General features: G+C 41.6%; 1 protein-coding gene across 5 annotated transcripts in view; it reads right to left on the bottom strand.

Moving 5' to 3' along the window:
• Positions 1-17,330, bottom strand: part of CEP350 (centrosomal protein 350) — a 116,201-nt gene that overhangs the window by 16,002 nt on the left and 82,869 nt on the right. For 4 of the 5 annotated variants that reach the window (XM_084851263.1, XM_084851264.1, XM_084851265.1 and 1 more), the window contains 5 exons: positions 5,354-5,553; positions 3,538-3,749; positions 2,071-2,206; positions 1,189-1,349; positions 588-724 (listed from right to left, as the gene is read on the bottom strand). In XM_084851263.1, the coding sequence (XP_084707389.1) occupies positions 588-724; positions 1,189-1,349; positions 2,071-2,206; positions 3,538-3,749; positions 5,354-5,553 (846 nt within the window). Of the gene's footprint in view, positions 1-587; positions 725-1,188; positions 1,350-2,070; positions 2,207-3,537; positions 3,750-5,353; positions 5,554-8,614; positions 8,738-17,330 lie in introns of all 5 variants that reach the window. The other variant, XM_084851267.1, reaches the window with a different exon arrangement.

The following is a 17,330-nucleotide window of genomic DNA, read 5'->3' as shown; positions in this document are numbered from 1 at the left end:
AAAAATACATACATCCAGATGTATAAATATAAATAAATGTGAACTACAGCCATTACAGGCTCTGAAAATATGATGTACCACAAGCAGAGCACTGAATATGGGCACTGAATATGGAAAATAATTTTAAAAGAACCAGTGAAAAAACTGGAGATGATTCCTTTCTTAATTTTCATTCAATTGTTTTAATCCAGAACAAACAATTCTCATAATCTCCCCAGAGTCTATACCTGAATTGGATTTGTAATCAGGCTCTAAATAGACCCAACTCCAAACACAGCATTCTAACCAATGGTCCACAGTGTTTCTGACTTTCAGATATCATTTCCATGTATACCCACTCCCTCTCTATCAATGACGTATGATGAGCCATGCCATGAAATCCGAACCAGGCCAGGGTCTTTTAAAGAATAAACAAAATTTTCTCAGTATGTGTTTATTTCTGTCTCAGTAAAAGGCATCAGCTAAGGTTAGGTTTGCATACATGTAAGGTAACCCCTTCCTTCTCCAGAAGAAACTTTTCCTAGATAGATAATGGCATATACCTAGAAAGGCACCAACATAATGTTAACTTTAAGCAGCTATATTACCTATGGAGTGGAGGTGGTTTGATCTTTGGTTTCTCACTAGCTGAAGATGGAGTTTTGATCTGAGGTTTAGCTGTAGGTGTTGCCTCCAGATCCCGACTCAGTTCTGCTTCAGTTTTCTTGATGAATTCATCGTAAGTCTGATGATATATGAAAGAGGTTAGAGAGTCTTCTGAGCCTTAAGACAGTCACTTTGGAAATCAGCCACCAGCAGATACAAATGGAGAAGGGCATGCCTGTGAAAATTCTCTTTTGCTTGATTTTAAATTAAATTTACTTTGACACATCATAGTCTGATTGAATATCTGGAATATATTCAACTGTTGTGTTGAAACATAATTTAGGTTTATTTACATCCATGAATAGTTTTGTTTCCTATTCTTCTTGTCAGTGCCACTGTACTACAACCCAGTGTAAAAAAAATGATCTTAACGTAACTATAAAGTTTAGAGAATATCTATTAATTCATTGTAACATAGGTTTTAAAGGAAACATGGGAATACTGACCTCTAACAGTGATACTGTTACCACAGAGTCAGAGAAGAAAATAATTTCTTCTAGATATTTATATTCTTTTTAAACATCTCTTTGAGGTAATTCCTACCTCTAATTGTTTAATCAAACTGGCCTCCTGAGCTTTCAGCCTCTCCTTGTGCCTCTTCTTCTGTTCCTTTTTCAGTTGGTAAACCACAGACTTTCTCTTCCGTAACTCATCCTTCAAAGCACGGATTCGACTTTCGATATCACTTTGATCAGATGTAGTTTCTTATAAGATAAATTTTAATAATTTCAGAGAAAATGCACACTTGCATACTGCAAGAGGTTACAATGCATCCTAGAAAGTCTACATTCTACCACAACTTCAAAACCCATCTTTTCCATGAAGCCAGTGCTTAAGCCTTAATCTTTACCTCAACCATAACAAAGTCTAAGTACATTCCACTGCGTTTGTTTATGTTTGTTCCTTTTTTCCTTGCCTTTCCCATTCCTCCCTTCCCTTTGCAACCTCTTTGGGGCAGGGTTCTGTCTTTTTTGCTCATGCTGTAAAGTGCCACCTAATCTGATGGCAATACACATATAATATTTAATGTTGCAATCTTCATCAAATCCCATTAATATGACAATGAACTTAAGTGCAATTAAGCACTTCAGTGAAGCTTTTTTAGCGATTTCAGTGACATTTTGGTAGCATTCTCAGCTTTCGCAAGGTTATGCACCTTTATACCTAGATACTTTAAACACAGAACTGTACTGATTTAGCACCTCCCCTCCCTCCCACGCCACAATGAGGAGAGAAAGAGACACTGGAATTTAACATAATGCACAAGGTTCCTAAACTGAAATTATCAACACACATTTTGTCTAGCAATACTCATCTCAGCAACTAGCAACATTTTTACAAAGATTTAACTTTATTGCCTAAAAGTTGAGCTCGCCTGACCATACTTGAAATACAAGATACTAATCTTGGAACTTTAATGCTTACCTGACTGGGTCATAGATAAAGACTCATCGGACCAACTATAAGACAGCGCATCCTGGGATTTTGTACATAAATGCTGCTGTCCTCCAGTTCGGTGGGTCCCTTGCTTTGTCAGGGATGCACTACTTTTGGAAGGAGACTATCCAAAAGGGAAAAGAATAATGTGCATGTAAACCTTATATATATATATTTAAAAGTATGCATTATGACATAATTTTTAATGCACGAATTACAAACATGGTCATAAATCTCTACATACAAACAAATGCTGTAACACAGAAATCGCAGTATTCGTGAATACAGCACACTGTAGAGGCACTAGTTCACATAAACAGTACCTCCTTATGAGTGAACCTGTGGCTGTATTTACATTATTAAACTTTGACTGCTTTATCTCTTGTGTTCACCGCTCCAAAATCTGTTCTAGATATGGTAAAAGGTAAAGGTAAAGGTGTCCCCAGCCAGTTGTGTCTGACTCTAGGGGGTGATGCTCATCTCCATTTCTAAGAGCCAGCGCTGTCCGAAGACGCTTCCGTGGTCATGTGGCCGGCATGACTGGACACCGAGGTGCACGGAAAGCTGTTACCTTTCCCGCCGAAGCGGTACCTATTTATCTACTTGCAATTTCTTGCTTTCAAACTGCTAGGCTGGCAGGAGCTGGGACCGAAGACGGGAGCTCACTCCGTCATGCAGCACTCAGGTCTCGAACTGCTGTCCTGCCGACCTTCCGGTCTGCAGTTCAGCTTCTTAACCACTAAGCCACTGCGGTCCCTTTCTAGATTTGGAGTGGTATACAAATATTGCAAATAAATAAACAAACAAACAAACAAGCAAACAAATGATTGCGATGGGGAAGAAGGCATCGTGACTTCTGCCCCTGTGCGTGTAACCGCCATTTGTATAACCCCCGTGATGGTGAGTCCTCCAAAACAGGCGCAAGGCATGGCGGCTTTGTGCCCACCCTACAACCTGTACTGCGCACTGTGGGTTTTAGGGTGGGTATAAAGCCACCCCTGCCACTCACCTGATTCAGATTACATGCCAACACACACTGCATCATGGGGGGATTATGCAAATGGCGGTTGCGCGCAGTGGGGGGAGAAGCCACAATGGCTTCTCTCCTTGTCGTGATCATCTGAACCCAGTCTGTGTGTTCCAGAGTTTGTTATAAGTTCCATTCATAAATTTATATCTGACCAGAAGAGAAGGTGATTGCTAGGATGCTGAGTATGAAGTAGGAACAAGTGTCAAACGACAGAGCCTCATGTTATATCTTTAAACAAGATTAGGGAGAGTACACCATATATGCTAAAAGTTGCAGAAACCATTCTTTTCTTAGGAAAAAAAAGCCTTCAGCCATTTTCTTGTCTACCTTATTGTTATATATAGTGATGGCACAACATCCAAACCAAGCCTATTTTTAAAGGATGGCAAATAGAATGCAGTTTCTATGTGCATTTTAGTACTCACATGTTTTCCAGGAGAGGCAGCAGACTCTAGCTCCTGTGTATAAATCATTTCTTCAGTAAGTGTGTGATCTAGGTTTCCAAACTTCTCTTGAACCTCAGAGCCCTTTGGTGGGCCAGATTCAACAGGGGGGCTGCCCAGATCTTCTGGGACAGAACTTTCACTATTTAAGCGCGAACAAGGTGGCACCGAGGAGTCTTCTTCACTGGCTGTTTCTGAGATGAGATAGCGGAGTAGGGTCAGTCAAGCAAGAAATCTTACCAACTTTAGTCACATAGATCTAGAGTTGTTTTGATGGCATATTTAACTCTTTTATATTGGGGGCGGGGGGGAAAACCTAAAGCTTTACAAATCTCCAGACAAGGGTCACAGTCACAAATCGTCATAACTAAAAACAAACAAAAAACAGTACCATGTATTTGACGATTCCATTTAAAATCATTTAAAAAAAACACCGTGACTGTTTATAGCACCAGCGTCAACTCTAAGAAGTAATGTTATGTGAGATATCTAATGACCCCGTTGTTAGAAAGTACAGACATTATACCAGCCTTCCCCAGCTTGGTGCCCTCCAGATGTGTTGGACTACTGTCATCCCCAGCCAGAATGGTGATTGACCATATTGGCTAGGGACGACTGAAGTTGTAGTCCAGCACATCTGGGGGTCACCAGGCTAGGGATGGGTGCCCTGGTCCTTAATCATGCATATATTTTTTCCAGTTCCTAGAGGTGTAAACGAAAAAGAAAGAAACGAATAGTTAAACACATCCTTACTTCAATTACTGCATAAACCAAGCTGCTACTACGAGAAGTATGAATTTTCACCATGTTTGGGGCCATTAGACCAGTGTCTTGGAATTTCAATGTTTCATGTTTACCATTCAGTGCATTTCTCCCTGTTTTTTAAAGGAAGAGGTGGGGGTTGAAACATCCCAGTCTCCCTTACTGTAGGAAGATGCCTGCAAACAACATGGCACAGGTTGTAGGGAAACAGACACCCCCTTGGGCTCAGGTACTTAACACCATAATCCTAAAGGCATTTTGTGTTGGTTTCAAAGAAACTTGAACAACATGAAGTTAGAATTATAGCCAAAGTTATTCCAATAAGGTCCATACAGGATCAAAGCTATATTCAGATCTAGGATTGCATGTATTTTTATTTCATAGCAAATGGCATTGTCTTTTATTTTAAAGAAAGTCAAGGCTAATGTGAGTATGCTTCAGGTATGGTGAAGTAAACCAAGCAGGACAGGATAATTGAAACACACATGTCAGTTACAACAAAAACATCCAGAATTCTCTTCCAATCCTCCCCTCCATATTTCACTGTCCAGAATAGAATATCTTACCCAGATGGGAAAACAGTCAGAGTAAGGGTAGTGAGGAAAGGAGGATATAAAAGCAGAATTACTGTTACAAACATTTTCCTGCCAGGTCAAAATACTCACAAGAGTCCTCCCTGAAAATGCCACCGAACAGCACAGTTCAAGGGAGTGGCGGGGGGCGGGGGGGACATCAAGTATCCTCCCTGCTCCAGAAAAAAGCCAGTGATCAGCCCAAGAGCTGTCACTTAGCAGGTAAAGGCAAGCCAAGTCTAGGTTAGCGGTCTCCTCCATTTAAGTGGTGGCTGTCCTAAAAAAACAAGAGTCTACTGATCATGTGAAAAGGCCATAACCCTTCAGTCAGACTATCTAGCACCTAAAAACCTGGGAGCTGTTTCCATGTAGTGCAATCCCATCCTGCAGAGGAACATATGTGAACAAGATGACCACATGCTAAATCAGGGTCTTACTTAAAGGTAAATCTCTCATTTTTCTACCTTTCTGATCAGATTTCTGATCTCCTGCCCCCTTTTTGTTTGCTTTTACTTTGAGCAGTTCCTTGTCCCAGGCAGCCAATGCTTGTTTCTCTATCTGACGTATCTCTGCTTCCTCTGCATCTAAACGGCGCTTCCACTGCAGCAATTCTTCAGCATGCTGGCGACGTTGCATCAGTTTTTGCTCTCGCTTGGTCAAGAATCTGGTAGAGAAATCGTGAGAAAGTGGTCACCAATGCCCTGAGCTGTAGGGGACAAGATATCTGACTCTTTATTATAAGGAATATTATTTAAAGTATTATTCAATTATTGCCATGATTCACCCAGAACAGATGAAAAAGTCTACCTGCTTAGGTGTGATTCAGATTAATGCCTCCCACTTCACATAATTCTACATATTTTCCCTTTTGTGAAAAAGAATAGCCTTAGAGCATTATTATGTGTTAAAAAAAGGACAATCTATAGCTATTAATGGAACTCACCACCACCACCAAAAAGATTCTTTCACCAGACCCAAACAGCACAGAATGTCAAAATACTACAAATCAGTTCTAGGTCAGTTGAAGTAACAGAGCCCTAGGTTTATAACCTAATACAAATGCATTGCTAGCAACAGAGAGCCATTCACCCCGAAGACTGGATGATTTTGAAACAATTATAAAATTCAGGAGGTCTCTCTCACCAGCAATTGTAAGCTGGGAACTGTACATCAACCTTTCTTCCTGGGTACATTCCTTTGCCCAGGACATCATGGTGTAGCCCTCCAGAAAGCCGCTGCTGAGACAGCATTCACTCATCTTCAATCCGTTCCACTTCCCCAAGTTATAAGAGATTGAAGCAACAAAATAGTTCTTTCTAAATGTTACCAACCATGAGAAAGGGGCTTTAAGAAATGCAAATAGTAAGAATACAAAAGTAGTCAAACCATAATGGTGTTAAACTGATGTATTATAAATGGCAGACAGAGCCTGGGCATTTTGGTGCCTAAGGCAGAAAAATCAAATAGTACCTCCTGAAGGTAGTATACATATAACAATTGAATAGATAAGTTGCTGCTGTTAAATTGGTACCCTAAGATTTGCCTCTTGGCGACAGGCTACATCATCCTGACTCATAGCAGGGCTGGCTCTGATAAATGGAACACAGAATGAAGATTGTAAAAAGATTATCAAGCTAAGTTAGATGCAGACATTGAAGGTAAGTAGTACTGTGACTTCCCAATAAAGCGTGACAAATTGAAATCAATTCAGTATCCAGCACTTCTTTGCTAGCAGTTCTTGAAACTTCTACACAACACAACCAAAGTATTATGTTTTATATCTGACCAAAAAAAGTGGGGGGTGAGGACATGAGAGGCTCTCCTCTTGAAGAGGCTGTTCACTACTTCTCCTTAGCATCATTAAGAAGTTTGGCAGAGGAGGCCCAAATATATCTTATACAGTTTTACCTACATTCTTGTTGTTTCAAGTATCCACAAAGGACAAAATGAACATTATCTTGAGGTCCACCCCAGGGTGCAGAAGTTCATTGTGTATAGGATTGGAAATCAAATAGTATGTTACAGATATGTGCTGCTGGCTGAGTTTAAGTGCTTCTGGGCTGAATTAGAACCTGCATGACGTAAAACCAGTGCAATGACAACTGCCAGACAACTTGCCTGATTGGGCGGGGGGATACTTTCAATGAGAGATTATCCCAAGAAGTTCACCTACACAATTCTGCTGTATTGCTGGCTAGATTTGGATGCTTCTGTGGCTAAAACAGAAACCTTCAGGCAAAGCTTTAACTGGAAGTCTTATGCTTTCAGCTCCAAAGTTTTAAGTACATAGATATCAGAACCCAACAAACAGTGATGATTGCTTCTGGTAATTTGATTTACCCATTTATTTTTCTAGCTTTGGGTCCAGGCTACCTGAAAGACCGCCTTCTCCCATAAGAGCCTGCCCAGGTCTTAAGATCTTTGGGAGAGACCCTTCTTTTGAGACCACCGCATTCAGAGACAGGTTTGGTGGCGACACAAAAAAGGGCTTTCTTGGTGACCACCCCCAGTCAGTAAACTCCTTGCTGACGGAGGCTAGGTTTGCTCCATTCTCCGCTTTCAAGCAGGCAAAGACCTTCTAATTCAAGTAGGCTTTTGCTGTCTATGTGGGTCTTGTTGGGTTGTTTTTATTCTGTTACTGTTATGCTTTTAATTGTGTTTTAATGCATTTGTTTATTATTGTTTTAATCAAGTTTCATTTATGAATGTAAGCCACCTGGAGTGCCATTTTTCTTGGTAGAAAGCCGGGGTACACAAACAAATGAATAAATAAGTGCTGCACTGCAATTTTCAGACCCTAGCCTGGTTATCTCCACTCTCAAATCTAGAATCGGTAGAGTGATCAAATGACAAGGAGCACCCACCCACTGTTTTTTGGATTGTTTGTTTTTTCAACCAACAGAGTTTGCAGAGCTGTACTTCTTGTCAACTTTACATGGTGACAATGGTTTTAGACTTCACCTAGCTATGCATTTCCAGTGAACAGGCTAGATTCCTGTTGCAAGAACTTGGGGAATGAGACAAAGTAAATATGCCTGCTAAAAAAAGCCCTAGCAATTCGCACAGAAGTAACAGTTCTGTCCATTTACCAATATTTTTTTAAAGAGAAATTAAATCAATGTCTCATGCTAACTAAAAACTTCAGATTCATCACATTAATTAAAAAATAGCATGCCTGAAGCTCACAACTAGAGAGGAAATCTTGGAAATATGTAACATCTTGTGAAGGCTCAAAAACCCTGTAAGAATAGGGGTCAGGTCAAATAGCCATCAGATGTCTAGGTAACAGAGGTTCAGAACCCCCTTTAAGTAATAGTCTCTTCTTCCCGCATGGCTCTCCTATTAGCCAACCATCTTTCTTTGCTGTACCTCCCTCTTCTTATCTCAGTATCCATGCCTTTTTACCACCCTAGCCCATGAAAGCATCCCAAATTATTTGGGAGGAAACAAAACTGCTGGAAATAGATACAAGTTTGATTTAGACAACATGACATTCCAGAGTCTAGGCCTAAACTTCAGTTTTCCAATACTGATTTATGCATTAGCTAGTTGAGAGCAGGAAGACTGCCAGGCACCATAGCAATTCTAGATTTAAAACTTTATACAGAAGAGGAAAAGAATTGTGAAAAAAAACCCACATCCTTATAAAGACCCTCCTAGTCATGTAAAATTGAACAGAGCATGCTCGATCAAAGAGTCTACCACTGAAAAAGGTAGAAAGTTACCTGACCAATTGGTTGTAGATATACAGCTGGAATTTGGGATGGAGGTTGGGAAAACAGACACTGAGAGAAGCCCAGTGGTGAGACGTAAAGACAGAGAAGAAGTAGTGAACAGGAGAGCAGTGTCTACAAAATAAGGAGGAAGAGTTTTAAGCCAAGATAGCGAGAAACAGACAGAAAAGCGAGAGCAGAGGAGAGCATCTAGCATAGAGCCTTAAGTAAGTCTCAAATGTCAAACATATCATCTGTCCAAAAGTAGACGACTTCAAAGGAAACAGAATAAAACCACACACTGGCCACGTTCACATAACCGAGGAAGCAAAATAAGCCATCATAGCTTATTTTCCCACCCCACGCATGCCAGTCGCTTGCCACATCATTACCATAATTACTCTTGCCAGGCGTGGTTTATTGTTTCATCGGAAACTGGCGAGGGTGAGAGGTGGGGGTGGGTTACAAACTGCCACAGAACTCATGCCTTGTTCTAGGGTTGTTGGTAGTTTGTAACCCATATCCACCATGCATCCTCACTGGTTTTGGACACCATGACAAATTGTGCCTGAGTGTTGCAGAACTCAGAGTCAGAGAGACCACGGAGTGAAGGAAAAAGAGTTTTTCTTTATTTAACGCGCGGGCTTAAGGCTGGAATCACTTCCAAAGAGCCAAAAGCCCCGAGGCACATTAACATATTGCTTTTATAGACATTATGACACATATGAAATGGCTCCTCATCTCCCTCCCGTGTGGGGTTGCAGTCCTCAACATTTCTTCTCTTAGCACCATTGTTTATAATACAAGAAATGGGTTATAGAGTAGCCATGATAAGCAGAGAACAGCAGAGAACATGATATACAACTCTATGCTGACCTTAGCCTTTGTTGACAAGATAAGAGATTCCTGCGTCTCGTCAGCTTACAAACATATATTTCAGAGAGCAAGAGCTCAGCAAGAACATGAAGCATGAGACTGCATGAGGCTACTTAGTCTGACCCCCGATATGGCTGCTACATTCCCCCCTTAAATGCATAATTTTATTACAATTATAGCATTTCTGATAAGCGAATGCTCATAATAGTCTGCAAAGCACAATACAAAACTTTTTATAACATACATATCACTTAACCTCTTGTTGGGCTATTAGAGCGTAGAGGGCGGCAGTTTTACTAGCCGAGACATAAAACAGATTGGTTAAACAGCGCATAAGACAAGGAATGCAAAGGCATAACAGTATCTCTATGAACAACACTGGTAGAATTAGGATGAACAATGCCTTAAGCCAGCTAAGATCTGGAAGCCAAGGGGTTAACCAATCTAGCCAATTGTTTTGTCCCATTGTTATGTCAGCCACTATATGGTGCAGATTGTTGATCTGTTCATTTACAGCATTACTGTTATCAGTTAAATTAAAACAGGAAAGCTTTTGATGCATCTCACAACCCAGATGATGAAGAAGGAAGAGGTAATCTATACCAGCTCGATTTTCTAGAACAGCACCTCTTAGATCAGGCAACTCTTTATTTAATAATGACAATGCTCGTGAGGTGGCATTTATGCTCTTGGCCAAGCTGCAAGCTAACCGGTTGATCTCCAGACCCTCAGCTAAGGCTAAACCTGGAACTCCAACTAACGACACTGCTAATGCCAATTTTTCTGAGTCAGAGTATAGCTGTAGGTGGCTATTACAATTTTCAGTTAGTTGGAGTGCTCTAGGCTGCCATCGACGGATTTTCCCTGGCCACGGGGAAAGAATTGGCACCAGGCAGCTAAGGCAATATGGGTGGTTATCAGACAAGTTGGCTGGAATGAATGACCAGGTACGGGAACCACAGGTTCAAAACCATTCATGAGGCAGAAGTATATGTGCATAATTAAAAGATATGTTTTGAATTTCATTACAGTGGAAGGGGGGACCAGGGATAGCTTTACATTTCCCAGAAGATTTTTGACAATTAATTATTTGTGCACAAGTGGCATTTGTTCCAGCTACGATGGGAGTACATAGAGTGAACTCTGTAGGGGGTAAGATTTTCGTAACTATGCCCCAGTCAGAATTTTGGGAATAAGTCAAGTTTATATTAAAATTGCTTAATATAGTCTCGTTTTGAATTCTTTCAGGATGCTTACAGACAGGTATTAGGCAAGAGCTAATAAGCCTGTTTGCAGGTATATCTTTTGGTAAACATAAATGCTTTACTCCAGTGATGTTAGCTAAGTGAAGCCAGTAATTATCAGTGAATCGCTGGGACAGATTTTCTCCTCCAGGGGCAGACCCCCCTTTTTCGCACCTTATTGAGGAACTATAATACAACACCACTAACACTACAACATGCATATTTGATCTTCTTTGGGATCTGACCGTACGCTGGGCAGCTATTCACCTGGCTAGCTGCAGTAGGGTCTAGTCCCCTTCTCCAATTTTCCCCAGTTGCAGGTCTGACCGTACGCAGGGTGGACAGTCTCCCGGTGTGCCCACAGTAAGGTCTAGCCTGAGTCTTCTTACTGCTTTTTCAGAATAATTTTTAAAGGATTTTTAGGATTTCTGGTCACAGTCCACTCCCCCCCCCCTTGCTCTCTTGACTCGTGTCCAATGTATCCAGGGTTTAACTCCAGCTACTTTCACAGCTGTGGGGGTGGAAAATATAACAGTTTTTGGCCCTCTCCATCTGGGTCATTTTTTTACTTTTTAACCCATACTTTATCTTCTGGTTGGAAAGGATAAACTTCTGTGATGGGAATTGGGGGCTTATTTTCTAAGACAAAGCGACGCTGGGCTTGAAGAACTTTGCCCAGTGTTTGGACTTCTTGTTTAAGGCTAACGTTTGCTTGCTCTTGATGCTGCTCCAGTGTCAATCATGAAGTCAATGTCACGGCCCCTCACAGTCAATGTCACGGCCCCTCTCAAGCTGTCTTCTCTCTCGCCCGTTCTGGCTCCTTTGGTTTTCTCCTTTGTGTATTTGATTTATTTTATTTGGGCATTCATGCCACCAATGTCTATCTTGTTTACACTGGGCACACTGGTTCTTTCTTAAGAATCTTCTGCCTCTGCTGGGTCTTTTTTTATTTCTTTGTCCATGTCTTCTTGGGCCTCTCAGTCGAGGGGGGTATATTGGCGATAGGCATCTAAAAGACGCTTCAAGTACGCTCTGGGGCCTCGGTGGCACCTTGCAGCACTTTAGACACCTTGGTCATATTAACTGACTTCTTCATACCTGCCTTCATGGCTTCTAACAGCAGGTTTTGATACTGGGTGTGGCGCTCTAGCCCCGCTTGTGTTTTGGGATTCTGGGGGGGGGGGGGTTACTTACAAGGAGACTTTATTGGGTAACTTACAGCACACAGGCGTACCCAATGGGTGGATCAGACAGCTTTTCTGAACCACGAGCTATTGGGCTAAATGGGTTTTATACCATGCATGTTACCCATGAGGCAGCACAACACTAGCAAGCATTTTCAGCATAGGCTAGAAGTGTTTGGTTCTCAGGCACAGCTTCCTGTAAACAAACTTCGCTTCCCAGGCAAAGTGCTTGATAACACTTTCACTCATTAGTATGGGAAGAGAAATCTCTCTTTCTTTTGCTTTCTTTTTCTTGCTGATCTGCCTGTATTGCAGATCATGTTTCAAACTTTTTACATAAAACTTTCCTCTCTATGCACCAGCCTTGTCTCTTCATGTGTTTTTTTCAAGTTAAACTCACTTACTTAAACTTTTCTGCCCTACACTAGTCCCAGTGATGCACATTTGGGATAGGCTCTTCTTCTCCTGGTAGTTACATTTTCTCATCTTAAAGAACTATTACATTATTGTGGTTACTTTACCCCAGGTAATAAGCTCTAGGCATAATCAGCTGCTTCTAATTCACCCTGGGGGCAACTATGGCCACGCTTCTTCTCTACAAATGTTCTTTTTCCTTGCCTCTTGCCTTCTCTTTCTTCTTCTTTTTTCCCCCTTCTCTATCTGTCTGCCACTTTCTCTATTTCTCTGTCTTTTCTACTTGTCTCTGTCTTTCTCTACTTGTCATCCATTGGGAACCACACTCAGTATCATTTGGAGTTGCAACTAACACTAATCTGCAAATATCACATATATTTTATGATATCTAAGAAATCATAAAATATACACAACAAACTTTTTTTGCAATTTAACACAATGAATGGAAAACACTTTTTGCATGGTAAGGCATGATGGAGCAGATCCAGCAATTATGCTGCTCCTCTGGCTGCATGCTCAGGGCTCATCAAAATCAAGGGATGGGCATACTCACACATGCAAAGAGTTCTAGGTCACCATTTTTGCATCGGCAACTTTATGCTGCATGAGTTCTAGCAGAAGGAAATCTAAAAGTCATAGACCAACTCAGCCTGTTGTACACTGAGCTGACTACAAACACAGACACACAGTCTACAGCAATGAGAGTTCAAGTTTTTGAAAAGCCTCACAGCACCGTGGAAAGGGGGGAAGCTCTCGGGGCTATCTATCACTAGACAAGCTAGCCAGGGATTTATAATATTACACACACGCGCACACACACACACACCTTTTTTTTCTCTTCTTCTACTTGGTACATGAAAGCAAAGTGCCGAAACTCAGGACGCTGGGGGGTGATGGGCATCGCCTTATACTTGCATTTTTCAGGCAGCCATTAATCTTCTTCGGGGAGGCGGTGGGGTGATTTGCAGGACTTCAAAGGCAAGCTTTCCAGTTTGTTTGTATTTGTAAATCCCAAGCTTAAAACAGGACATGATGAGGTACAGGGCAGCCAAATCTTTGCTTTGGCACGGGCAACAAATAACTCAGGTTAGCTTTCTTTGCTGGGGTCTCAAACAGGAAAATAGTCTTAATTTAAAGTTGTAACATCACTGACAGCGTCAGCCAGCCAGCTACACAGATCTCACTGTTTTTTCAGGCAGTTACTCCAATATCTTCTTTTCTTCTCAATCAGGTTGGGTCTCCCAGCTTACACAGTTTATTGCAGCTTCCAGGAGCATGGTAGTAGCGTGATTTTGGCTTGGCCAAGAACATGCTGTCTGGTTTCTTGGTCTCTTCAGCACACACACTCAGGCAGTCTAACACTGGACACTTAAATTAGTGAGATTTCTTCATTGCAGGGAATCCCACGGCAAAAGCTTAACGGTTACGCTCTTCAGAAATCATATAGCTGATGGTCTACAGGCTCTATGAAATTCTAGGACAGTTCAAAGCTAAACACGGCTACCTTGACAGAGATCTTCATTGTGGTCTTTCCGCTTTATTCTGCCTTGGGACAGTCTTATGGCACACTTTCTACTTGAAGAGGGGTCTAGCCTATGCCCTGGGGGCTGATTCTTCACCTTTATTCCATTTTGCGCCTTTATCTTCTGTGTCTTCATTTTCAGTTTCTATTTCTTAGGGATTTCATCTCAATTAGGCGAGGTGATGATGTTGCACAACTCAGAACGTTGTGGGCAATTCTCCTGCCCCCCCTCTCGGTGCACTAGGCTAACGGCTACTTCTTCGGCCTCACACTCCCACGCTTTGTTAAAGCCAGGCTGTCCTGCAACATTTCTCTAATTAACAGCCTCAGATCTTGTTCTTTTTTTTCCTCTCAGCTCGACCTTGAGCTTTTTGCTGTTTCCTCTCTCTATTCTGAATCCTTTTTAAAAAAATCTTTTTCCTTTTTTTTTTAAACATACATCTCAAGGGGGTGCAAGTCTTGCTTCCCCCACCTCCCATAGCCTCCCTCCTAAGATAAAGATGGACACAATGGAGGAAAGGGGATTGGTCAGTGAGTAAGGGGTCTCACTGACTGGCACAAGAGGAATTTTTACACCACGCACTTTGCTACTGGCCTGGGCACCTGGACGGTCAACAGTATGCAACAGAAACCGCAGTAGCCACTCACACAATCATCAATTTCACCACTTCATTCATATGTCCCTGCCACCCACTTTCCCACTTTTCCACTAGAGCGAAGCAGTTTCCTCAGCGCCTTGATGAGTATTAGTGCCTGCTCGGGGGAGTGATCAAGTCCCCCCTCCACCCCCAATCGGGTGGGTCACCTTTTGTATACGTATACTAACACTGACCTTCTTCATAAGGCGGGGCCCTCTTTTTTTCTGCCTAGTGGCCTTTCTCCTAAAGGCGGGGCCCTCTTTTTACTCCATATACTTGCCTTTCTCCTGAAGGCTTCCAATGTGGGTTTCAACTCAATTGCAGCTGCAGTATGGGCAGGGCTCAAGTTCCTTCCTCCGCTTCCCAAGGTTCTCTTGCTGCTCGCTGCCGTTTGGGCGGTCCCAGCGCAGGCTTTCTCCCGTTCACCTGACAAAAAGGTCGGTGGCACCAAGAAAGGGAGGCATGCGCCGAGCCCTCCCTCTCGGTGCGGCGATTAAGAGCAGGCAACTGCCACCTCTCTGTCTCAGCACCTGCCACAATCCGAGTCACGGCACCATTTATGTTGCAGAACTCAGAGTCAGAGAGACCACGGAATGAAGGAAAAAGAGTTTTTCTTTATTTAACGCGTGAGCTTAAGGCTGGAATCACTTCCAAAGAGCCAAAAGCCCCGAGGCACATTAACACATTGCTTTTATAGACATTATGACACATATGAAACGGCTCCTCCTCTCCCTCCCGTGTGGGGTTGCAGTCCTCAACATTTCTTCTCTTAGCACCATTGTTTATAATACAAGAAATGGGTTATAGGGTAGCCATGATAAGCAGAGAACAGCAGAGAACATGATATACAACTCTATGCTGACCTTAGCCTTTGTTGACAAGATAAGAGATTCCTGCGTCTCGTCAGCTTACAAACATATATTTCAGAGAGCAAGAGCTCAGCAAGAACATGAAGCATGAGACTGCATGAGGCTACTTAGTCTGACCCCCGATATGGCTGCTACAGGGTAATTATGGTAATGATATGACGCGTGACCGGCATACGTAGGGCAGGAAAATAAGCTATGATGGCTTATTTTCCTTCCCTGATCGAGCGAACCCAGCCAATAGCTACAATTCTTCATTCCCTGACAAAAGCATGCTACTTTCTATATTAGTAAACATCTCTTACTTTTGCTATGTTTGGGGAGGTGCTTTTCTGGTTGCTAAGAGGAAGGAATTCATATGCAGTTCCATCTCCTCATTTCATTAGTGAATTTTAAAGGGCTTTCTATTCTGATCATTTGAAAATCTGTTTCAAGCTATGTTCTAGTCTCATTCATACAAATGAAAACTCTGATCAACTCTCCTAAGATAAGTGAATTAACTCCTCCAAAGGGAAAAAAGCTAAATCTATAGTTTCAGTACATAGCACTACCTGGTTAAATGCTTCAAAAAATGATACGGAAAGCTAGTGTAACCTCAACAGCTGAGATGCTGCCATTTACACTACTAGTAGGTTTTATTCTTTGGATCTCACACTCCACTCACACTTTCATTTTTGAGTTCTGCTCTATAACAGCACAGCATATCTACTATGAAATGCCTACATGGTAAAATTGTTAAAACCAAACAAAATTACCTGGCCGAGAAAGTTGTTAGAAAGTAAATGCCGTGCTACTCATAAGCACTATAAAGCACAGTTATAAAGCACAGTAAGAACTCGCTAAGATAAAGTAACTTAAAGGATAATTTTTGTTTACGGTGGGTTCTATGTTAGGGATTGAATAAATATGCCAGGATCACAAGAGATTAATTCTTTGACAGAGCATGCTCCAGTTCACATGCAAACCACAAAACAATGTTTCTTTCTTCTTTAGCTACTGATCAGTCCTGAGACTTACTACAAATTCTGTCAGATAAAACCAGGTATTTGTAGAAAGATCAAGAGCATCATTCTCCAATCTGTCTTTATCTTTTTGATCATTTACAAAATGCTGAGATAATCCTGCTTTTCTATACTGATTTGCCTTATTGGTAATAATGCCAAGTCCACACACAAAACTGCAATCTATGGTGCTCGCCTTTATGAATATGCAACAAGCTTCTATGTCATTTAGCAGAATAGACTTGCTAAATCTAAAAAAAATCCCACTAGCTTGAAACACTGACAATATGTTTCTTTTAAACAAAGAAGAGAGAACTGCTGTGCATCCATAATCTTTGAAACCAGTGAAAATAATTGTTTTTCCTGGGTAGACTGATTTTCTCTTACTATAAGGTGGGATCCAAAGACCACAAGGCATGTGCCTAAGAGCTCCATGCTCTTAGGGGCTTTCCAAATTTCCAATGACTGCAGCCCCAGGCACTAGTCCTGCACTGGACACCTCTCCAGAGGATTTTCTGTTTTTCAGGGGCAGGTCTTTGAAGGGATAGGATGGAGATGAACAACTTCAGTGCACTTATTTAAATCCTGGCACACACGCACATATACCAAAGCCCTGCATGTAGATTTAAATCCCTTGCTACAAACAAAAAATAAGCTTTTCCTGTAACTGAAATTTTCACAATTATATTTAGTTATCTACCACCGCTACTGTCAGCTCTTCCTTCTGTTGTGAAGTATTACAGTTGCAAATCCTCACCAGTGGAGACATATCTAATATTACACAGGACACACAAAGTATTCCTCAATTAAAGTAATCCTTTTTCATAATTTACAAGTACTCAATCTCATACACAACCTCAAGTTCCAAGACGTTATGGTATAAATCAATTGTTCTTCTAATGAATTTGAGTCTTCAAAATCAGAAGAGAAAGGCCACTTCTTTGTGAGCTGCATTAAGATAGATATCACATTATACAGCAAGC

The sequence above is a fragment of the Heloderma suspectum genome, chromosome 4 (assembly GCF_057233095.1).
Source record: "Heloderma suspectum isolate Gila_16-S chromosome 4, 16-S_ref, whole genome shotgun sequence".
NCBI lineage: Eukaryota > Metazoa > Chordata > Lepidosauria > Squamata > Helodermatidae > Heloderma > Heloderma suspectum.
The sequence above is the reverse complement of the archived record's forward strand: the minus strand, read 5'-3'. Positions and strand labels throughout refer to the sequence as shown.